The sequence below is a fragment of the Hemibagrus wyckioides genome, linkage group LG27 (genome assembly GCF_019097595.1).
Source record: "Hemibagrus wyckioides isolate EC202008001 linkage group LG27, SWU_Hwy_1.0, whole genome shotgun sequence".
Lineage (NCBI taxonomy): Eukaryota > Metazoa > Chordata > Actinopteri > Siluriformes > Bagridae > Hemibagrus > Hemibagrus wyckioides.
In genome coordinates, this window is record NC_080736.1 from 9,127,956 (window position 1) to 9,153,383 (window position 25,428).

The following is a 25,428-nucleotide window of genomic DNA, read 5'->3' on the forward strand; positions in this document are numbered from 1 at the left end:
CCAACCGTCCATCCAGTCCTATTATCTTCATCCATCCATCCATCCATCCATCCATCCATCCATCCATCCTGTCCTAGCTTGTTCAAGCACCCATCCATCCATCCATCTATCCATACATACATATATACATACATATATACATACATACATACATGCATATATCCACCTTCCTACCTTTTCATCCACCAGAAGACATATAGATACTGATGCTCCCATAATTGCTACAGCATGGCAGGAAGCTTTCATTTTTCATATTAGCAAAAGGCATTCATATTAACAATTTTATATTAACTGTTACTGTGAGGTCAAAATTATCTAAAAATGTCTATAAAATAAAAATACAATTTTAACAACAAACTCCATATCCATGTCAATCTAACAATCATTAAACCTGTTCCCATTGTTTCTTATTTATTATAAATTGCCATTCAAAGGTCATTTAAAACACTGAGAGATGAAAGGGATTACCTGTGAGGTTGACATACACGGTTGTAAAAGCAGCTAAAGGCACAGCAGCAACATTCTGAGCGCGTACACGAAGCATAAAGTTGCGTGTGGTCTCATAATCCAGCGGCTCGGCCACCAGGATGGAGGCTGATCCGTCCTCTCGGTTGGGCGTCAAATAGAAACGCACTGGCATGTTAGTTTCAGGTACCATGCCATCCTCCAGGTTATAGGTCACTCTAGGGTCACCTAGTGGAGAGGTGGCTTTCACTGTCTAAACAGCATGCCAAGAAAAATAAATATCACGAGTCAACCCTCCATAAAAATGTCCGTTATTATGTTAATTACACAGTAAGGATAAATCCAGGCAGGATTATTTCATACACAAGTCAAATCCTATAATAGCTTCCTATTTTCTACATATGTTAAATACCTAGATTGTAATGTAATGGCATCGAAAAATGTATATAGTGCATTTTAAGGACACTTTAAGCCGCACATAATTTTATAATCACATGAATCAATATTCATTCAAATGGTGAGGTCCTGTGAAGTAGGATAAAGTGGGATAAAATACATTACGTGCAACTTTTATTAAAGTAGATACATGCTAAAAGTACAAAATATGTATTCTCAAGGGTACCTGCCAAATGACAGGTTTATAACTGTACTGAGTGTATAGTAATTCTCTTCCATAGCTTCTTTATTACAGTTACAGGAACACTCATCCTCTATTATTTAAAGTGCAGAGAGAAACATCAGTGTCAACAGCAATCACAGCACTAAAGTCAGAGCCTTCAATTAGAACAAGACAAGAACTTCCATTCCTGATCTATTAAATATCCAGCGGCCTCATTTCATTCTATGCTAACAAGAAAATCTAGCATTTATACCACTGATCAATTAAGTCTGAAACAGCAAATCTTTTTTTTCTATACTTTTTAAAACGTTCATCTATACTTTAAATAGCCTTAATAGCTTATGAAAGAATTGCAGAGGATCCCGCAAATTAATTCTCAATGCACATTTAACTGAATGAATGAGAAAAAAAATTAAACGGTCATGAATAATAAAGAGGCAGATATTGGCTGAGTCCAGCGGCGAGGATACAGCAGTTCACTTAAAATAGCAGTGAGGGCAGAAGCAGTAACAGGAAGCTTGGTTCTAGGCTAACACAGTCTCCAGAGACTAGCACCTGGCTATTCTGAGATATCCAAAGAGAAAGCAGATACACTGTTTGTTTGTGTGTGTGTGTGTGTGTGTGTGTGTGTGTGTGTGTGGTGTGTGTGTGAGTGTGTGCGTTTCTGTGTGTGTGTGTGTGTGTGTGTGTAATGATAGGTGTACAGTAGGTATAGGCAAGATGACAACACTGTAGCTGTCTTGTCTTCAGTCTTGTCACTGAGTTAGATGGAAATAGATGCTTCTGTACACATTCAGAATGTGTATGTGTGTGTGTGTGTGTGTGTGTGAGAGAGAGAGAGAGAGAGAGAGAGAGACAGACAGACATGTACATGGAGGAAAACCAAGCTAACTGACAGAACAAGACAGCTCAGACTAAAGAGCCTGGGAGTCAACTCCCATGTCAAATAACTATCTCGGTTATAGGATCATTTCATCCAATCACCTGAGAGATGCCACAGTATATTAAATGCAGATCTTATGAGGTAGAATGTTTAGAACAAAATAGGAATCTTGTTGAGCTTTGAGCTTTAATCTTATCAGATTTGCCATTTCACTGGTGGAATAAAACTCTATGTTATTTTTACTGCTTCTCAATTCTTTGAGTGAAACAGAAGCTGCTTGTTTCTTGTGAATTTTTGGGGATAACAAGTAAGTGCCAGGTTTGTCAGCCTGTCAGTGTGATCACTAAAGTTTCAGAAAATAAATAAATGAATAAATAAAAACAAGCAGTTCTACTACTTGGATTATTATTCATTATTATTATATATATATGTATTTATTATTATAATTTTTTTTGAAGAGACCCTTTTCCCCTTCTATTTCTGGCATGGCTCAGGTTTCCTTCACCTCTTATCCTTTTGATATATCCCACTTTATAACCAATGGTGACCATAAATCCTCTACTTCCCTTGTCACACATGGTGCACCTCAATGATCAGTCCTTGGGGCTCTCCATTAAACCACACATAGGTTTCCCCTTGGAAAGATAATTCAACAATAACATCTTAAAATTCATGCATTACGCAGATGATAACATTATGGAGATGATCTTGGTTGTTGCACAGACATCTCTCAAAACCTCAGAATTTTCGACAGGGTAATTTGTACACAAAATCAATGTAGGACAAGTAGGTATTATGTAGAACGTATTCTGTAGAAGGTACAATCTGCTCCTATTCATTGTACATGCATATAAAACAATAAACAATATTCAGCACTGTATGTGTCTATTAATTATTCCTGTCAGTGTTGCTATGCTACAAGCAAGGTAAGTAGTAGATTTCAAATATTTGTCAAAGTAGGAAATTACACTCTGAGCTTCCCCACCACTTCATTCAAACATCTTCAAATAATGAAGTCAATTAATATTACTAGACAAATTTACATTTACATATATATTTCGAATTACATTTACAGCATTTGGCAGACGCCTACATTCAGAGCGGGTGACATTTATCCCATTTATTTCCGAAAATATCCGTACTACGAAAACCCAGATCACTTTCTGTTACTACACAAGTCAGTCTGACTGAATAGTTATATTGTACTTGCGATATTGCATTCTTATTGTATTCTGTGTTTGTGTTTATTTGGAATATTTTCTGCATTATAATGTCACGTCTTAGCTATCCACCTTGTCAATTGTCTTAGCAATTCAGAGTCTTGTCACAAACATGTCAATGTCTTGACATAATGCGTAAGCAATAAATAAACCTCGACTTGACTTGTGAACCGTTTCCACAGTGTCTGCAATCTACATGGCATGCAGTGTGATGGATCGTACCACGATGGGAGTGTCTCTGACGGTGTTCTCTGGTATGACAACTTCATAGCTTTCCTTCTCCCATTGAGGTGGTTGGTTTTTCACATTGGTGATAGTGACAGCCAGCTCAACAGAGCTACTCCGGTTCCCTCCATCTGTGGCTATGATCTCTCTGGTGATGTAGGTCCTCTGCAATCGAAATATCACAAAGCGTTAAAGCCTCCTGATCAGCACCGCATAATGATGTTGTTCTAGACTAGTCCATAAAAGGTTCTCCTATTGTGTATTCTTGAGTCCATTGATTCAAGCATCTCATAATTTCTTTTAAAACACACGGTCACAGGCTAATGACGGAGCCGAAATGATGTTTAATGATAACCCGAAATGATTGTTTGCATTTGAAATGCTGTGAGCTCAATAGACGGTGTGTGGGAGAGGTGAGCATGGAGAGAGCCTGCTCCAATCCCTGTTGATGTGCCACTTTGACTTGTATTAAAAGAAGTGTGTGTGCTGTCTGATGTGATGACAGCCAAACAAATTCAGACTGACCTCCTCACACACACATACGCTTTATCATACACCCTTGGTAGTCATGGAAACTGTTCTAACTGAGACTGCTTCTCTGAGGGGCCTTCATATCAAACGATTTAATTTACTCTCTTTCTGTCCCTATCCACACACATGCCTCCCACCCGCTCTCATCACTGCTTCCCTCCTGATCATCACATTTAAATAATTAGACTTGTTTTATTGGACTTAGACTCAAATAGCATTAATTTGATGTATTAATTAAGATGTAAAAGAGCAGGTAGGGGCAGTGAGTTTTTGTTTCACACTGAGGCCACTGGAAATATAAGAAGCAAGAAAAAAAAAATATGACATTAACCACTAATATCAACAAATCAGGATAAGAATGAGTCTTGGCTTGCCTTTTACTCCTGTAGGCTAGGCTCCATATCTTTACTAGCATTATGACATTCTCTCTCTCTTTCTCTCTCTCTCTGAGTTTCGAAACTTAGTGCAACTAAATTGGTTCAACAAGTTTACCCCACAAGTTGTGTTTCCAGCTTTAGAGTGCAGTCTGAGAGAGTTTCTTGCCAATTTTTTCCCCTTCTTTTGCGTACGTATGACTGATATTTGCTTTTGCATTTTTTAGTCATCGTCGAACATCCACTGGTTGCCTGTTGCAGCAGATTTCATCTGGCCTTGATCTTTCATGTGTGATGCGTGTCTGACTGCTCGGTATGGATAGAGCGCAGCATCTGATCTCTTTTGCCTTGTCTGTTATTTGCATCAAAGCCAGGCAATGGCACTGAGGTGCCATCATTCTAAGCAGTCTCAGGTTTCTTAGCATCTAACATCCCAAAGAGTTCTTTAGTTAAGTGCTTTATGTAAAATCTGATGAAAGTGATGTCAAAAAGAGAATCCATTTGGAAAGATAAATTCCTTAATTATACAAAGAACCCTTAAGGACGCCCATTTCTTTAAAAGTGCAGTTTAAATAAACTCATGTTTTCCTCAAGAGCGGGCAAACAATCTGGCCCAGCATCATCTATACATTAAACTGTATCACTCTTTAAACCACTATGTGCTGACAGAGTGGGATTTAAATCCACTATATTGGATTTCACCAACCTGGCTTATGTTTTCACACACATTCTAGCTAATAAATCTCAACACCAGTAGACAGTATGTTTGTTTAGAGATAAATGTGAACTCTTGTTCAGGAACAATATGACATAAGTGACTCAGTACACATTTTCCTGAAATCAAGAATCCATGTAGCCGTCTTTTGGTGTTGATTATGCAAGCACATAGACGTTATATGATCAAGGAGTTGTATATTCTGTCAGCATGAGGTAACATGGTGCAGAACTGTGCAATTGTAAATATTATTGAGAAGTGTGGTCAGGCATGCTTGTCCGATATCCAATCAAAACGGCTGCTCACATTCCCTTTAAGCACGGTGACATTTTCATAATTACAACAACAAAAATTTCATATTCGATCTCATATTTTGTGCATTTATAGATCACATGTAAGCCAGTAGGACCTGTTGTTTACTTTGTCTTCTATATATTGGCAATACATTTAGTGAGCTAATTAGTTTTGTTTGTGATTTTATTGATTCTAATAATTATGATGTGTAAGTTGTTTGTTCTTATTTGTGGCAGTCTGGGAAAATATTCCATTAGCTGCTATAATAATAATAATAATAATAATAATAATAATAATAATAATAAGAAGAAGAAGAAGAAGAAGAAGAAGAAGAAGAAGAAGAAGAAGAAAATAAAATAAAATAAACAGCCAAAATGTTCTGCCTATATTATACTCCAACTTTTTTTCTTATAGGAAAGCTTAGTGTGATTTCTTACACAAAGAAATTCAGGCTTTGGCTAATTGTTGTGCTCCATAAATTTTCAGATTGCAATCTACTGTAGGATTATTGATTATTTGATGCACAGCACAGAAAGAAAAATTTTGTGTAGAAAAGCATGTAAATATAGATGTAGATATATTTAAACTTGAATCCAAGATATACTGTAGTTTTGTTCTAATCTTTGTACTAATAGACAATAATTTTGCAATAGCCGAGCAATTATTTTGCACCAAAATGGATCTGAAAAAATATCACTCTCTAGCATCCACCTAAATTAGTGCCTTCATTATAAGCATGAAAAAAAGTAACTAGACACGAACAGGAAAAACTTGGCTTACACTCAACCAAATTAGCAATGTGCTGGCATTCTAACAACAAATTACATCTGCATGAAAATAGCCCCCCATATGTAAAATGCCTTGCTGAGGCAGGGCGCAATTTCAATTTATCTCCACCAGTAAGAGAGCAATCCATCTTTTCTGTAAACCTCACAGATGTATATTTCTCTAACCCAACAGATTTGTGTGTGTGTGTGTATGTGTTAGATATTGGATACAGACCTGAGAGATGGGCTGGTTGACGTAAACCCAGCCCGTCACAGGATTGACTCGCAGGTATTCTGGCTGCTCTTTAGACATGGAATACGTGATGGCTGCGTTGGTGCTGTAGTCATCATCATGTGCAGCGACTCGTAAGAAGCTGGTGCCAATCATGGTGTCCTCCCTCAAGAAGTCTGTGTGAACAGAGAACGGAATACAAATTATTTTAATCAGAACCATGGGGAAAAGGTGTGTAGTTAGAGAGGGGGGAAAAAAAGCACAAAATTTGTATGTTTCATTCAAACTCTATCAAGCCATGAGGTCAAATAAAGTTCAGTCAAGATTAATTCAAAACTTGCAGGTTAATCACCAATGCAAAAGTAGAGGCTGAATTGAAATGAAGAAGAGCAAATTCTTACACTCATAGCGCAGATTCTCAAACTTCGGGCTGTTGTCATTCTCATCCAGTATGAGGATGTTGAGTTGGCAGATGCCTATGAGAGGATCTGCTGCCTGATCTGTAGCTGTGACTGTCACGGCATACTCCCTCTGTCGCTCCCTATCGAACTTTCTCGCAGTCATGATCACACCTACAACGGCATAATGGAAAAAAAAACACAATGATGGTGACCAATTGTGAAAGGAGATCTGTGAAGCCATTAATCTTTCTTGTATAATTGGTTTATTGCCTACACAAACACAATATTTGCTTTTACCACATAAGCTTTTAAACGTTCTTTAGATTCTTAAATCTAAGAATGTATTCATCTTCAGAAAGATGAAGACTGAATGTAAGGTGTTTGGGTGAAAAGGAAACTACTGAACCCAGAGGAAACCTACAGGGATATGTAAAGAACACGCGAAACTCCAAACACACAGAAACCTTATTGAATCGTGAACCCTGAAGCTCTGAGATGACACCGCTACATGCGGCCCAACTGCTCAGTCCTTAATGTTCATAATGTTTACATGCATTAAAGTGAATATATCTTTATAAAATCCTGAAGCAGCAAGTAGAACAAAACCTCCCCTTATAAAGCTTAATATTCTTTTTAACTGCAGTAACAGTCACACAATTTAATTGGAACAAAGAAATTCCAAATGTCACACGTTTTTTATTTTTTTTTTATTTTTTCTCTCTTTTGTTTAAAAAAGCTGCAGGATTGATGCACAATAAACGGTTATGTTTCATGAAGCATTTCATTTCATTAAAGATGTCGAGAGGAGTTGCTAAATGGCATCTTTTCTTTTCTTTTGAAAGCTGACACATTTTAAAAGGCTGTGATTAAATGGAATTAGTGTGAACTTTGGAATTCATGCACACGTTTCAATGTGTGTGACTTCCAAGTGGCAGATAAAAGAGTACTAATATACTGTATGTAAAAATGATTTCTTTCCATTTGTTCTTGTCAACAATGAAAATAAAGTATATGTCACAGGGGGCCTGTGCCTATCTCAGGCATGAAGGCAGGATACACCCTGGTCAGACTGCCAACCCTTCACAGGGCACACACACACATACTCATTCACTATGGGCAATTTAGAGACTCCAATCAGCAAGTCCAATCTTTGGACTGTGGGAGGAAACCAGAGCACCCATAGGAAACCCACACAACATGCAAACTCCACACACACAGCGAGCAGGACTCAAACCCAGGATGCTCCCTCTCCCTCCTTTGAACATGTCCAAACCATCTTAATCTGGCCTCCCTAACTTTGTCCCCCAAACATCCAACATGAGCTGTCCCTCTGATGTACTCGTTCCTAATCCTGTGCAACCTTGTCACTCCCATAGAGAACCTCAACATCCTCAGCTCTGCCACCTCCAGCTCCGACTCCTGTCTCTTCCTCAGTGACACTGCCTCTAAACCATACAGCATGGCCGGTCCCACCACTGTCTTCTACACCTTCCCCTTGATTCTTGCTGAAATTTTTCTATCACACAGAACTCCCGACACCTTTCTCCACCCATTCCAACCTGCCTGCACTCGCTTCTTTACCTCTTTACCACACTCTCCATTACTCTGGACTGTGGACCCCAAGTACTTAAACTCCTGTACCTTCTTCACCTCTTCCTTAATAAAGAGCTGAATAGTCAATCACATGACTGTAGATATATATGAAACTGTATGAAATGTATACAAAAAAGAAAGTTATTTAATTATATAGCTATTCTAGATTTATTTTGCAAGTACCTGTGTCAGGATCGATGTTGAAGGCTGGGACCATACTGTCTTTGTGCATGAAGCCATACGTTACTTTCCCATTGGCTCCCTCATCAGCATCTACAGCATGCACCTGCAGCACGAACGTCCCTGACGGCTTATTTTCTTGAACAGACGCCATCTCCTTATACTGCTGACACTGAGACACAGACAAAGAGGTAACACAATAAAATCATGAAAGAATCTGCACTAATTTGATACTAACATATAAAGAATCTAACATATAGTAGCATGTATAAAAATAATAAATGAATAAACATTAACAAAGAAACCACAAGTAGGAAAAATAGACAACAAAGAAAGAGTGAGGAGCAATGCAATAGGAGTTGAGAAAGTAAAAAAAATGTGAGCGAGAGAAGTAAAGAAAAAAGGGAAGCTGAGGTTTATGAATCTGTTCTGTTGAGATTCATCAGTGTTTTATAACTGAATTATCCTTGAATCAATTGCATCTTGCCAAGTCTTCTGACACTGCTGGAATAAGCCCTGATAATTTAGCCATGCTGGGCTGCATGCACACCTTTTTCTCATCTTCATCAGTATGTGTGAAAACAACAGAAACAAAAACTGCTTTCCTCATCATCTACACTTTAAATGAAAACTGAGACATGTTCGCTGGCAGTTTGTTGGCATTTGATACTTCTGAAATAATTAACAAATGGCATTGATCTATTATGTCCCTTTTTTTTCTAATCCTCTAATGGAAAGAAAGAAAGAAAGAAAGAAAATTAAATAAAAATAATTAGATAGATAGATAGATAGATAGATAGATAGATAGATAGATAGATAGATAGATAGATAGATAGATAGATAGATAGATAGATAGATAGATAGATAGATAGATAGACGAATGAATGAATGAATGAATGAATGAATGAATGAATGAATGAATGGAAAAAAAAATAATACAAAGCTTTCTTTTTTTTGGTTCTCAGCTCAGGTTAGTGAAATAGGAAAGTCCAAAAAGTCTGCATCCACACCATAAACTTTTTTAGAAAGAAAGAAAGAAAGAAAGAAAGAAAGAAAGAAAGAAAGAAAATTAAATATAAAATAATAAAATAGATAGATAGATAGATAGATAGATAGATAGATAGATAGATAGATAGATAGATAGATAGATAGATAGATAGATAGATAGATAGATAGACGAATGAATGAATGAATGAATGAATGAATGAATGAATGAATGAATGAATGAATGGAAAAAAATAATAATACAAAGGTTTCTTTTTTTTGGCTCTCAGCTCAGGTTAGTGAAATAGGAAAGTCCAAAAAGTCTGCATCCACACCATAAACTTTTATAGAAAGTAAAGTCAATAACCTCCTGCCTTTTCTAGCCCCTAACACCCCCACCACACACACACACACACACACACACACACACACAGACACAAACACACAGACACACACAACCCCCACCCTGTAATCCTTTCCTGAAAGCATCAGAAGATCGCTGCTAACAAAACCTGAACCCCATGGTGTGAGATTGGCTCCATCTCTGAGGAGTTCCACTATTACTGATGTTCTTGCACCCAGGAAAGATCTGGTTCTCATCCAAGAACACACTCCAAAGGGGGCAAGCAGTAGAGGATGGAAGAAGGGGAGGAGACAAGAGCAATAACACAACATGAAGGCATTTTTCTCTCTCTCCTGCAGCTTCCCAGCATACCCCATGGAGAGCAGAAAAGTCAGAAACCAACCAGAGAGTGAAAAAAAAAAGAGAAAGTTGGAGATAAAGAGAGTTGGTGAAAGAGAGAGAAACAGGATATTGTAAGAGAAATAGATGGAGAAGTAAGGATGGAGGAGGATGGACTGAGTGAAGAGAAAAGAGCTGTCAGGCTGAGCAGTGGTGTGAAAGCATTATTTCTCCTCCCTTCTGGATATTTTCCGCTTGGAAGTCTTCTGGTCGGGGATTGAGTACTGCGGCTTTGCCACTTCAGGTCTCTTGCCGCAGCTCAGGAAGTGTAGAAACACGTCTCCCGTCTCCTCGAGGAAGCAGTTTGACCTCTCTTTCAAAAAGGGCTGACGCTAATTTACCTTACTTCTCAGTGAGCTGAAGTCAAAAAGAACGTTTCACAGCTGCAGAAGTGGTTCCGCAGTGTTAGCGCTCCCCGAAGAGCGTCTCCTCACCTCAGCACCCTCATTTAAGACCACCCGAAACCCCTCATCTCATGTTAAATTGAGACTTCTTAGGCAGGTAAGCCCAAGATAATTTGGCAGATATTTCACACGTTAATTAAAAAGGCCCTGAAATGATCTAGGGCTAGTGCAGATTGGCTGGCTAATCACTTCTCTTGAGGACAGATGGACATAGAAACTGCGATAAAGAAGTACTTGAAAATGGAATGGAACAAGGCTGGTGAGAAAAACAGACCAAATGCTGTGGAAATGTACAGCAGGGTCAATTATTCTTAGGCTAAAAATAAGAACAGCTCTCATTTGATCAGCTTTTGAAATAATTAGGCCTCTTATATTTTCATTTCGTGAGTCAAATAAGTTTGTTCTCAGTGAACAATATTCTCCAAATGCATTCAATTTAGTAAAGTACAATGTATACATTCTTAAATTCCTGGCTTAAAAAAGTCTTGATAAGCTACCAAAATGGCTGAATGGTGAGAACAGTTAACTTTTAAAGCTTAACTGTGAATGATTAATACACAGCAATAAAAAGAGAAATTCTAAGTGGTTTTGTTCCACATCGGCACTTCATGTTCCCAGTCATCATTATAACCACAACGTTGTCATCATTGACTTTTTTTTTTTAACAAGACTGCTTCACTAATCAGAACAGAGAGACTAAATAAAATAAAATTAAAAAAAACATGTGAAGTCTGTGATGACTCTTTCATTTGAGCTGACATCAGTTAGAAATTTTCCATCTGCTGAAATGGTCAGGTCCTGGATGGCGATCCACCAGTTGACAACCACAGGCTTAATGGATCATATTGATTGAGCAGGATCAAGTTACGAGACATGAAAAATTTACTGGAAGAATGTTTCCTTACTAGGCCTTGAATGCAAAGCCACAATCAATTTCCAAATCACTCGGCATTTTTCATAAATGACAAAATGAAACCGTGATACTCGATTCCAATAATATCAACTTAAACATTCAGACAAAAGCTTAGTACCTTTTCGAAGATAGGCTTGTTGTTGTTGACATCATCAACTCCCACAATCACCTGGGCCATGGATGACAGAGACTGAGGTCCTCCAGAGGCGTTATCATCTGTGGCTGTGATGTTCAAGACGTACTCCACTCCCTGCAATTTCGGTGGAGGATTGGAGCGAAGTCGGATCAGCCCTAAGAGAAGGAGTCACATGCTTTTTAATACTCAAGTGGAACCTTGAAAAATATGAAAACTACTATGTATAAGTATTTCCTTCATATTTCCAAGAGCTCTCAGTGGTCAAATCTAACCTGAGGGACAAGAGTAAATTAGCAACAACATGGCACAGTAATGCAATATGCACTCAATTCAATCTCATCTAATGAAGATAAGATGCCTTTATAAACAGCATCCAATAAACCTTCTCACTTTGAGAAGGTTTATTGTTTATCCCTGTTATATCAACCTCTCTCTCTCTCTCTCTCTCTCTCTCTCTCTCTAGCATATTTCTCTGTTTATGGCTTAAGGGAATTGGTCTTGTACTGTACATCTATACATCTGACCCTCTGCTCTTTTCTTGGAGTATTGCTTACAGTCAATGTACAGAGATTTGATCCTTATGTTAAAGCCAGTAAAGCTAGTGTAAACCCTGTGGCCTCTCTACAAATCACACTCAGAATATCTGCAAAACTTTCAAAATATTCATGCAAATGGTTACTGGGAAGGTCTTGTAGTAATAAGTCAAGGCTATAAACTGTGGGGTTTCATCAGTTCTACTTAAAGTTAATGCCTGTCAGGTCATGCAATGTTCCCAGGCATCATGTGTGTTAAAAAAAATCAGAGAAAACAATCCAATTAAGTTGAGCTGATGTGAACAAGCATGTGCTGTCCTGCGATTCACTGGCATCCGATCCAGAGTGTATTCCCAGATTGGGCCTGGTGTTCCCAGGATAAGCTTCTTTTCCCAAACATTAATTCATTAATTGTGAACAAATGATGATTGTGAACAAATGATGATGCGAATCTCAAAGTCGTCTCTGATCAGCATTTTCTGATTTGAGAATCGAACAGCGCTGTGGTATAACAGATGATATAGGATTGAAGTTGAAATGAAGGTTTCCAGTCATACAGGTCATAATGATATGTCAAATTTGTAGTAACAGAAATACTAAGTTCATATTACTGCATGTGTTTTTAACATGTTATTGTTTCTGTAGTAACAGCGCATTCAAAGAGACGTGTGCGGCGTTTATTCTGCATAATGCTAAGGCTAATATTGAATAAAACAAAAAAATGTAATTAACAACAAAAAAGTACAATCATTGATATGAATAGGGTTTTTTTTTTTAAAGTGACATTTATATTGCATTTATGGAAGAAATCTCTACTGTCAGCTCTAACTACTAACAACTTTTCCTTTGCAGTTTCTTAGTAACACAAGTTGTTTTTTATTTATTTATTGTCAAGAAGGAGAAACTAGTAAAGGCTGGAGCAGGATCAACTTTTATAATTTAAGTAATAACAGGAGCTATGCCATCTCACAGACATTCCATGAGATTAAATGTGATTCTAAATGGTTAAAGGATGACATGCTGTTCATTAATAAATTCAACATTTTAATCGCTGGCAATCCACTGTGGTATAAGAGGAATGACACACTCTTGGATGTGCTGTTATAAGCAAATCCACCTCCACTTTGCATAGGGATATATCACAGCACGCTAGTGTGCCTTATTTTCCCATAAGAGCACACATCATCATGCGTGTGTATTCTTCACATCTACAATGCTTGGTTTTATGTGGTCTTTTTAGTGTGTGGGCTGCTGCCACACTAAATACTTCCCAAGTTGTGACACCAGGATTCAGCTTAAATTTGACCTATCAGACAGCACTAGACATTTTCTCTGCGCTCCCTCAGCCTCATCAGACAATGTGTATTTAGCTGGAGAGCTGGATGCCTCCTATCTGCAGCTTACAGCTAAAGCACATTAAAAGGAAGCCCTACAGCAACTGACACAGACCTGGCATTGGAGGAATCACATTCACCTCAGGGCCGTGAATTGATTCTAATGCATTGTGCTAGTGCTTTTGTGGCAAAGCTTCAGGGGGAGAAAAAAAAAGAATGTGTAATCAATTCTAATTCAATCTGAATTACTCTCCCCCCAACCAATGTCAAAGTGCAATGAGGTCTGAGGCAGAAAAGCAAAGTAAAAAGCACAGAAAAGTGTGTGTGCGCTTCTGTATATGTGGGCTTCTGTACATGTGTATCTGTGTGTGTGTGTGTGTGTTCCAGTGACATACAGCTGTACCCAGCTTCTAAATGCCGTAGGCACAGTTAGGCCTACGCCACTAGAAATGTGTAACAAGGTAATGTGCAGTAGATAGCTGCAAGGTGCTCAATTTGAAGCTGATAAAATAGACGCAATTTAAAAAAAAAGTATTGTACATTTTCGGCAGACAAAACAATAAAGACCACCAGCATTTCTATGATTCAAATGAATTCAAGTGGATACATCTAATAGTTAGCTGTATCGGAAGAGATAATGGCAAATGAACTGTCCCTGTTATAGATACAGCTATTATAGAAAACCTAAACACTGCGATAGTGCTATCTACTTTGACATATTCAAGCGCCACCATATTAAGAAGGGTGGAATTAGTTTGTAAGCCAGTTTGCTGAACATCAAACATGCATAAATATATATAACCTGCACAGATAAATAATTTGCTTGAGCTTAACTGCTGTAAAATGCTGCAAGCATTTAATTGTTATTAAAGTTTTTAAATCTTCCTTGCTAGATCTGCCCAACAACAGCTCAGACATGAAGTGCAGGAGTGTGTAAAAATTGCCTGTCCTATGTTGCATCACTCATTATAGAGTTGCCTGGAAGCAACATCAGCACAAGAACTGTGTGTCAGGAGCTTTATTAAACGTGTTTCCATGGTGTGGCATCTGCAAACAAGCCTATGATCACTATGCGCATTGCCAAGCGTTGACTGGAGTGGTGCAAAGCATACCACCACTTAACTCTGGAGCAGGGAAAATGTACTCTCTGGAGTGATCGATCACGCTTCACTATCTGGCAATCTGATAGATGAAAACCTGGTTTGGTGGATGCCAGGAGAACACTGTCTCCTGGAATGTTAGGTGGGAGGAATAGGAAGGTAGATTGCAGAAAGCCTTCCCAGAAGAGTGCAGTTTGTTACAAACTCTATATTAGTGCCATGCTTTTGGATATGATGGCTAAAAGTATGTAGACACCTTAACATATGTGGACCTCATCCAAACTATTAACAGAGTTCACTGGAACTAAGGGATCTAACTGAAACCTGTTCTACAATGCCCCTGTACATAAAGTGTTTGCCAAGGTTGGTTGTGGAAGAACGCAAGTGGCCTGCACAGTGCCCTGACCTCAACTTCATTTGGAAAGAATTGGGATGCTGAATGCAAAACAAGCCCAACAGTCCTGACCTCACTAATACTCTTGTGGTTGAATAGGCACAAACCCCCACAGCCACGTTCCAATAATCTAGTGGAAAGCCTTTCCAGATGAGTGGAGTCTGTTATAGCAGCAAAGGGTGGACCAAGATGCAGATTGAATGGAAATGCTGCAAAAAAGCTAATTACTTCATACTGTAGACTTCTCAAAGCTGGCAAAATAACAGCTTTGCTGTAAAGTACTAATGCTGGAAATTTATGATGCCTCAATACTTTTTTACAATATTTTTTTAAACATGCATTTTGTATGCTTTAAATATATACAATATGTACAGCTCTGGAAAAAAAATAAGAGCCCACTGCCCAATCTCCAGATTTGAACCCTACTGAAAACCTCTGGAATGTCATCAAGAGGAAGATGGATGGTCACAAACCATCAAGCAAAGCTGAGCTGTTTGCTTTTTTTGCAAAAAGAGTGGTATAAAGTTTCCCAACAGCAATGTGAGAAACTGGTGGAGAGCATGGAGCCAAAACGCATGCAAATCGGGGTTATTCCACCAAATACTGATTTCTTAATGTTATTTAGCCAAACACAATTTGTTTACAAATGATTTGCATTTTGTTTTATTTGAGTTATTAAAGCTCTGCAAATACTGCATGATCTTGGGTTATTTTGATGTGTTGTCATTTCCTTTAAATATACACTCTAAATAACAATAGTTATATTTTGAATTTAGGAGAAATATTATCAGCAGTTCACAAAAAAAATGAAACAAAACTGTTCATCTCACCAATACATGCACCTGTAAGAAAAAAAAACATAAGAAACTGATTATTTTGCAGTGGTCTCTTATTTTTGTGTGTATTTAGGAATACAAAGTCTGTAAATGTGTGAAATTTGAAAAGGTATATGCACTGATATTATATTAAGTCACAAAAACAAGGTGTCTGAACACTTATTTCTCCTTTAGTTTCTTTCACCTTTAGGTTTAGCATCCCAGTATGCATGGAAGTGGTGTAAAGATTCAAGGGAAAAAAGCCTATTCTGTTGAAAAGCCTATTCTGTCATCCAGTGATCTAATTTATTTGTGCTTTAAGTTACGTACACAGAGCTTGAATACATGGGTACATGTGCTTCTGTCGGTTTGTGTGTTTTTGTATAGGTGTGTGTGTGTCTGCATGAAGCAGGAAGCAAAGAGATGAGGCAGCCAGCACATATCAGCATACATCAAAGATGAAGATGATGTTTGTCCAGGGGATGGACGAGTAAAAGTCCCTTCATATGAACGAGAAGAGGGTAAACAACCACTGGCCCTCATCCCACATCAGCTCCAATCAGCATCTCAACCCCACACTATACACACTATACACTCAGGGCATGATAAAAAAAAAGAAAAGAAATCATATTAAAAAAAAACAACACAAAAGGTCAAATGAACAAGTGTAGAAAGTCATTTCAATCATCAGTCAGTTTTCACCTCTTTCTTTACTCAACAGTCTCACCACAGTCTTAGACTAATTTGCTTAGATAATCGGTAACAAAACACTTACTAAGAGACTTTATGTTGTGTGTACAACATCGTTTTTCTCTTTCCCTTTCTCTTGCTATATGTCCTGTGTGTATTCTCACATTAATTAATAATTGCACATTTTTAAAAGCAATTCATTAGTGATCATACAATGTTTACAGCATGTCTACTATATTGCATAACCAATAATTTTCATTTATTCAAGTATTCTCACAAGGATAGGCATTAAGATGATGGAACCTCTCTTAATACTGTGTCTGCTGGGCCAAGAACAACAGAAAACACCATAAATAAATGGGGGGTAAATTAATAAATAAATAATAAATCCTGACAGGTGCAGTGTGGTGGAGATGATCTGGCTGATTATCGGCATAAACACTGATAAATGCATCTTCCACCCAGCTGGATATGTCCTTTGTATTTATGCCTTTAATACAACATCTTATTGACTATGAGGTTGGAATTCCTAATGCAGCAGTAACTCAAACAGGAGATATCTGTCGGTGAGTTACAGGCAAATTACCAGCAAGCATCAAGTGCACAGCTTGTCTTAGACTACAGAAAATCTTGATTGGAGGAGTGAGAGTCTAATGAATAAGCAGAATGGGGTGTAGGCTTTCAAAGAAATAGACATTCTTTTCTAAAGATAAAGTGGGTTTACACAGGAAATGTTCAGACACTTTTAGATCATCTCAACTTAGTAATAATAATGACATTTCATAGATTTCTTAATGTTGCCTGTTAAGCTGTTACCATTTGACTCCATTTTTTGGTTTTAACTCTCTGCTTTATATAAAACTATTGCTTTGTAGCACCTGAGACTCTTGCTCTGCTCGCAAACCACCCAGACCCTTAATTTGTAACTAGTGCTTCCCAAACACATGCTCTTTTCTAAACCGCCGAGACACTTCCACCTTTACAAGTAATTTTAAAACTCTGCTGCCAGCATCTGGAACTTCTGCTCTGATCTCTGACTCAGAAAGCCTTGCTCTGTTTCCAGCATCCATGATCCTTGCTCTGCTGTCTCTGCTCTGTTGCTAAACTACAAGACCTGGCTGTCTAATTTATCTGGCACTGTCCTGGCTACTAATTTCAAGACTCAGTCCTCAGAAATCTCTATGTGTGCCCTGCTTTACATTCAAACTCTGAGACCCTTGCTCTGATACCACTGTCTCCAAGACAAATGCTGTGTCACCAACCTCTGAGACCCATCACCAACCTCTTAGACTTCTACTCTGTTGTGTCTACTTTCAAGTACTTTGTGTACTTGCCAACCTTTGAGAGATACCAGCCTGCTATTTAAATACCTGCACCTGACCTGGCCTGTGCTACCAAAATGTAACCTGCTAAGGAAACCACTGTGGACTCCCTTTTTAGCTGCGTAACACATTTTTCATTGTTCCTTTAGCATATGGTTTAGGTGCTTTTTATTGAATAACCTTGATTTTGCTGCCCTTGATAATATGGGATCAGCAACTCAACCTGTTGCCAGCACTGCCTGGAGTACTGTTGCGACATTTTATGTCTCTTTGTGTATTCACAACTCTGTCCTGGTACTACCTCAGTATTTGGGATATGCCTTTTCTGTTCATAGTTCCCTCATTTACTCTGTTCCTTGCCATCTCCTACTGCTTATTATTAGTCCAAACATGTCTTTGATTTGGATTCATTGTCTCTCATCTCCTGATTCTGATCCTTACCCAGTACTACATTTAGCCTGATTCTCTGCCCCTAATCCTAAGACTGACACAGCTGTTGTCACTGAGCAGTCTCCGGTATCTGGCAGAGAACCCGATTCTATGTCAACATCAGTGTCAATCCCTGACCCTAATTCTCCTGCATTATTCTCTGTCCATGTCTGTGATGTTTTCCCTATGTCAATTTCATGTCACTTCCCCTTGCATCAGTGTCAGGTCCTTTCTGATATTGTGTCGGTAATAGCCTTGGTGAGCCTCTGTCAGTCACAGCCTCTATTCATACCCCAATGTCAGTTACAGCCTCTGTACCTTTTCTTGATTTCAATCCCAGCCTCTGTAACTTCCTTATTATTAGTTACAACATCTGGCCCTTCCATAGCCTCTGTTCATTCTTCAATCCTGGTCATAGCCTCTTATTTCTTCAGTGTCTTTCACACCCATTCACACCATTGGTTTTGCTGCTTCCCCTAGTTCTGCTTTATAGCTTCAGTTTCCTTATTCATTAGTCTATAACCATCTTCAAAAGTATTCTGCTATTGAGCTCTGCAAATATTTTGAAAGGATTACATTATGATGTCTATTAATATTTGGAGCCCAAAAAAGAAATTCCGTAAAATTTGTATTTAATACAACGAAAATAATAATTCTAGTGTGGATATCCTGCAAACGCTTTGCTACAGTATGAATTAACAGTCCCTTTAGTGTTTCTCTGCAATAACTAAGCACGATGTCTCTGACCCTGAAACTCTTAGATATAAGAATTGCACTCATACAATCTGAAAATAGTTGCTCACTGCTAAACATTCAACAAAGAACTTTTCCATGTAATATTTAACAGACATTTAAAACCTTACATTCCTCAGGCATTTTCATCCTTGAAAAGATCATGCCCAGAAGCGGTAACTTTATTAGCCTTAAATTTGATATGCCACTCCAGCCACACTGACAGATTGAAGGACTCGATACTACATGAGATTTCTGAATCATTGTATATTTACATCTGGTCAAAGTCAACAAAGTCAACTGCACAATTGTGTATTAAAATCACCTTGAAAAACCCATTATTGAATAAAATACAGCCACCAAAGGCTGTATCAGACAAGTCTGTTTTCTTATTAAAATAAGAATAAAGATTGAAATATATTTCTTCAACCACTTTATACTGAAACATGTATAGCATGAACGTGATTTGTGTTTATTTGAGGAAAAGGACATTAAAGCAGCAGTGGAGAAATGCTTCACCTTTTTGACTGTCAATGACAAAGTTGCCTTCTTCGTTGCCTGCTGAGATTTTGTACGTGATTCCATCACCATCTGGATCTTTAGCCAGTACCGTTGCAACCAAGGTATTGGGTCCAGCATCTTCAGACACAAAAGTACGATATCTAAAAAGAACACATGTACACACACACACACACACACACAAAGACAGATGTCAGCACTTCTTATTTCCTTTAAATAGCAAACCATGTGCTGTGTCCATTCTTGACAAACACTGCTATCTCATAATTATCTCACTTGTGACTTAATGAGTGCATTTCCCATATGTCACACTTCATTTAAAGTTTAAAAGGGCGAGATAAATTTGCAAGGAAGTGTGAATGAGATGGTGTGAGAACATTGTCAGGTGTTTGTGCCTCAATGGAAAAAAAAAAAAAACAGTAAATAAACCTAACAACAGTGCATATAACAGGCAACAGTGAATATACTGTGTAATATTCACATGAGCAGGACACGTGAAATACACATGAGACTGTGTAAGGGTGTAAATCGCAAAATATGCTGTCAGTTGTTTCGTTTAGAATTTCTCCGATTTGTAGAGAAGAGGAGAGAAAAGCTGTGGGCAAATTGGTCTATGTGTAATTATTCTTAGGCTCTAAATTACAATATATTCTATATTCCACTGAAGGAGATAATCATTATAAAGCACTATGAAGAGTGTGGGTGTAACTGTGTTTCCTGCTGGGACCATGTGTCCTCCTGCTGTACAAAACAGTACACACTACTTGATAGTACAATGCCAGTTTAGCAAAGTTGATGTGTGATCCTCGGTTATACACATGCCATATCTCATCCCATATGTCTAGGTTTTTGTAGCTTTCCTGACCAGTGATAGTACAAGAATTAAAATTTAGCATCCCCCTGTCTAGATAATAATGGTTTTCTGAAAAGATTATTTTTGTTATTTCTTATGTACCTAGTCCCGGACTAGTCTTTCAGACTTCACTGAAATTCATAGTCACAAGTTTCTTCTATATCAAATGGGCTGAGGTACATATATATAACAAAAATATGTTTTCACTAGAAAAACTGGTAAAATCTTCTAAAGTCGTTCAGCTGAGCAAAAGAAAGTGAGACATCCCACAGTGCTGCACAAATGCCTCAGTAAGTATGGCTTCGACGACTGAAGGAAATCATATCATCAATAAGAGACTTCCCAACACCAATACATTTCCAACCAAGATTTTCCCACTAGGCCCTTCCTTGCTTCATTTTCTCAGAAATTCTCCATCATATAATGGTGAAGGAAACAAACAGGAATTTCACATCTGCACAGTGCGACATCTTAAACTGCCAACATGGTCCTCGGAATATTTCCCCAGGTACATTTCTGAACAAAGGTATTAAAATGTGGAAAAAGAAAACACCCGCATTGACAACTTGAATGAGAAGATCTCCCTCATCCACCTGCCCACTATTTGTTCTCATACAGCTTCAAAGATCACATTTCTTCACCACTGACACATCGAGAAAAGAGAAGCATTTTGTATTAGACACAACTGAAAGCATTTTTTTCTTCATCTGAGGAGGGTGTAATAGTCCATCATAGCTGATAAAGGTCAAGTGCAGATGGGGCTGTGATGGACTGTCAGTGGGTTCTGCACTTAGTAGGTCAGGAAAACAAAAAAGGACCGCAAGTTCAAATTGGTCTGCAGGTTTTTGGAAAGTAAAACTACTGGTAACGTTTTTGCAGAGCAAGACGTTTGCAGAATCTATATCCAGAAAGTGGATACTGATGCCTTTGCAAAGTGCAAAGTGCTTGATAATACCACTATCAAGCTGGTACTAAGAACATCACTTGTAATTTCACTTGTGAGTCACATGTGTGGTTCACTTGTGGTCCTGCTATCGTGGAATAACTGCATGGCTTTACTTGCCCTGAAAATTCCTGTGCAATCTATCAAACCAAAAATGACTGAACACACAGCACTTTCTACAAAAGAAAAAGAAAAAAAAAAACTCTCAGCATAAGATATTAGACATACTGTCTTTTACTATGTGGCCTTTTCAGGTGTTTGACTACCAGCTCCTCAATTCTACACATACACCATTTTACTATATTTAATACTGATCCACATAAGTTAGATTTCCTGATGCCTTTTTTAGATGGAGCTAATTTTACATAAAGGAGAAAGGTAATGTAAATATCCCCTCTGAATCATGTCAGTTTTTAAATGGACTATACATGCATACACCTGGACATTTAAAAGCAGAACCTGAAAATATAAATGACGTTTAAATTGATTTAGAAGCACTTCCTGGGATTTTAGGTAAATTATTAAATTTTAAGGACTACATCACTAATGATGAAGTGAAACCTGAGAGGCCACAAGTTCTACATGAAGTGCTTATAATAAAGGTCAATCAGTTTGTATTACAGTGTGGGGTTTACAAAGTGGTAGCTCAGTGGTTAAGGTGTTGGGCTACTGTTAAGGTTGTGAGTTCAAATCCCAAGACCCCTAAGATGCCACTGTTGGGACCATGAACAAGGCCCTCAAATGTTCAGTTGTATAAATGAGGTAAGTTTGTCTGGATAAGGGTCTGCCAAATGTTTTTATTATGCATGTAACCTTTTATAGGATGATCAATCAACATCATGAAGACCATAAATAAAGATCAAAATTACTACACATCATTCTGCAACATTATTATACACATTATTACAGTTACAGCACTCCTGATTACTAGCGCTTACGATTACCCTCATGTTTTGTTTTGTTAGTCAATGTTTTTTTCTTTCAACCATACTGCACTTGTTTTTAGTCCATTAGAAGAAACGTGCATCGCTTGTAACACTGTCACCTTCTTTTAACAGTTTTGAAGTAATCAACAGATGTCTCTTGCAATGGATGCATCATGATGTCTTAATGGTCCAAGTTCAAACCCAACAAAAGAGTGACTTTTCAGAGCTAAACATAACTATTTATCTCAGTCTGGCAAAGCAAATAATAGACATACATTATATGTGAGGCTTCCCCAAACTGTTCCCAAAAAGTTGGAAGCACACATGCACTGAATGTACAGAATATCTTTCACTCGAATTTCCCTTCACTGGAACTAAGAAACCCAGACCTGTTCCAACATGACTATGTCCCTGTGCACACAGCAAGGTCTCTGAAGATAAAATTTGCCAGATTTGGTGTGAAAGAAATCAGATGGCCTGTGCAGAGCCCTAACCTCAACCCCACTTGAGAGGAACTGGAACACAGACTGCACCCCAGGCATCTTTGCCCAACATCAGTGCCTGACATCACTAACGTTCTCGTGGGTGAATAGGAAAATCCCCACAGCCATTCCACAGTTCTAGTGGAATGCCTTCTCGGAAGAATGAATGTTATTATAACATCAAAGGGGATCGAAAAACAGAATGGAATATTAAATCAAAAAGTACATATGCACATGATGATCAGGTTTCCAGAAATATTTGGTAGAAAATCAGCTAATCGAGAGAATTAATGTGAGAAATAAGGATTGAAAGCATAATGAGAGTGGTAAGTCAGTGGAAATGAGAATAATTATAGCTATAAAAACATATAGATCCTGATTAAGAGAGAAGCAGATAAAGTAAAGAGAAAGTGTCATTCGATGCAACTTGAGTATGATGAATTTCTAACACAGGAGAGGTGGCAGGTGTTGGTGTAGGTGATTTGTCTAAACTTTCTGGGGCCACCACATCAGTGCACATCAATAACCTACACACAGGTAACATCGGCAACCTGAAATTAGTCTTCATTCTCAAAGGCCTAAGACCATTCACTTTATCACTTACATTTCATTTCATTTTTTTATTTTCACACATGGTACATTCAGAGTTCTTGTTCCCACATGCTTTCTTTACATATCAATGGTGAACAAAAGTGACCGTAGTGTTATCCTGTCCCTTACTGACCTTACTGACAACGAACCATGAAAAGCATCTACATCCCAAACTTCTCTCACCTAAGCCTGTTGCCATGACAATAAATTTAACACCAGACAACTGCACAGAAAATGTTATGCAATGCCAGAAGGGATTCCAGCCAAAGAAGCGTGATGAGTGTGGGATCAAGGCCTGGTCTGCTTTCTCCACATGTTGTTTTCATTTTCAATCATTATCTGAATTAGCTTTTTTCCCCCTCAGCCACTCCACAAAACACAGCTATTCATCATGAAGAGCAAACTATTGAATAGCAAAACAAATGAATACAATGTCAACTAAATAACCTAGACCCACACACACAATTACCAGCCACTAATGATATACTTATCTTAACTTTTTCCATAAAAAAAAGAAATAAATCAAAAGTCTGCAGACTGATGTGTTTACACTCATTATTGTGCTTCCTCTCTCTCTTACGTTTTAATACGCTGTAAAATCTCATCTTGTTCTTTTAGAAATATAAGCAGCCTCTTTCTCTTACTTTTTGTGTCTCCATTCCATCCGGCTCAGGCAAGCAGCTCCAGTAATGATGTACTATGGAGACGTGTCTGTCTGAATGACAAGGCTCATTTTTGGTCTTAGTGGAGGAGCCCTAGCATCTTGTAATGGCAAATTAGCCCAGTGAATTGGAACAAACAGCAGTGACAGACATTACAAACTACTCAATTACTGTCCGGACACAAGCAGGCTCAGCTATTTAATAGGCGAGATGGAGGATAATCAATGGACATTGGATGCACTAGGATGGGTGTTTAGGGACAGTAGTTCAGGTGGAAATCAGAGCCACGACAAAGTCAATATTCCCAGCGTCACCTCATACTAGAATTTATTATTATGATTATTACAGCAGGGTGGAAAGAGAAAAAGGTCCTCCATCATGTTTTATATTTCTACATAAACACACGGTACATATAAGCGTGCATTCTGTATAAGTGTGACAGAAGACAGAAAGATGCCATAGTCAGCAAACATAGTAATAATAATAATAATAATAAATGATATAGTAGACTCCATGCAAAAAATAGCCATTATGGATGTAAAAAAAAAGACATCCATCTCTTCTTCCACTCTCTTCAGTTAAATGCATGGCTCAGTGAACCTGCCTCAGTGCCTCATTGCTTCAGTGAGCATGCTGCCAGAAAATCGGCCAATTAACAAAGCCAAGGGCCCAGGATCCCCAAGCAAAAAGGAAAATAGCAAAAAACAGTTAAGCACATCACAACAAAACTATCAACACTGGCACGGTGTTGCAGCCCCAGACTGACACACATGGACAAGAGGAGACAAATAGATATAGACTCAGCTATGGACATGATGAAGCACTCCACATACACAGAAATGGGCAGCTGAGCCTGGAAGGGATTTGGGGAATTGGCAGGAATATAATGTGCATTGTGGTGCATTGTGGGTAATATACTATGCACAACCTTGAAGAAATGAAATCATGTTGGAAAACATCAAAAGTGTTTTTAACAAATGTCCAGATGCAAAAAAGCTTAATGATAATGATGAAAATGTTTACTTCGAGACGACATATTAGATCTTCTAATGAATGAAAGGAAAGTTGAGATGTAAATATAAGAAACCTGCACTCACACTAGCTGGGAGAATTCGGGTGGCTCATCGTTGACGTTGGCCATACGCAGGCGTACCGTAGCCGTGCCTGTCCGCGGCACCTCGCCCTTATCCACGGCCATTACCACAAACTCATACAAATGGTTGGGCCGCTCGTAATCCAGAGCGCCTGCCGGGAAGATGGTGCCATGGGGCGAGATGATGAAATCAGAGCTCAGTGTGTAGTAAGTGATGTCAGCATTCTGCTCCGAGTCACAGTCACTGGCTGACACTGCGGCAGAGACAGAGAGAGGAGAAGAAGAGAAAGAAAAAAAGAAGGAGAGAGAGAGAGAGAGAGAGAGAGAGAAGG

The 25,428-nt window shown here is 38.3% G+C and overlaps 1 protein-coding gene across 1 annotated transcript in view; it reads right to left on the bottom strand.

The window, feature by feature from the left end:
* Positions 1-25,428, bottom strand: part of si:ch211-186j3.6 (neural-cadherin) — a 225,120-nt gene that overhangs the window by 113,180 nt on the left and 86,512 nt on the right. The window contains exons 6-13 of the mRNA XM_058382382.1: positions 25,101-25,350; positions 19,547-19,689; positions 11,661-11,833; positions 8,503-8,671; positions 6,727-6,897; positions 6,329-6,501; positions 3,410-3,577; positions 469-718 (exon numbers count right to left, since the gene is read on the bottom strand). Of these exons, the coding sequence (XP_058238365.1) occupies positions 469-718; positions 3,410-3,577; positions 6,329-6,501; positions 6,727-6,897; positions 8,503-8,671; positions 11,661-11,833; positions 19,547-19,689; positions 25,101-25,350 (1,497 nt within the window). The remainder of the gene's footprint in view (positions 1-468; positions 719-3,409; positions 3,578-6,328; positions 6,502-6,726; positions 6,898-8,502; positions 8,672-11,660; positions 11,834-19,546; positions 19,690-25,100; positions 25,351-25,428) is intronic.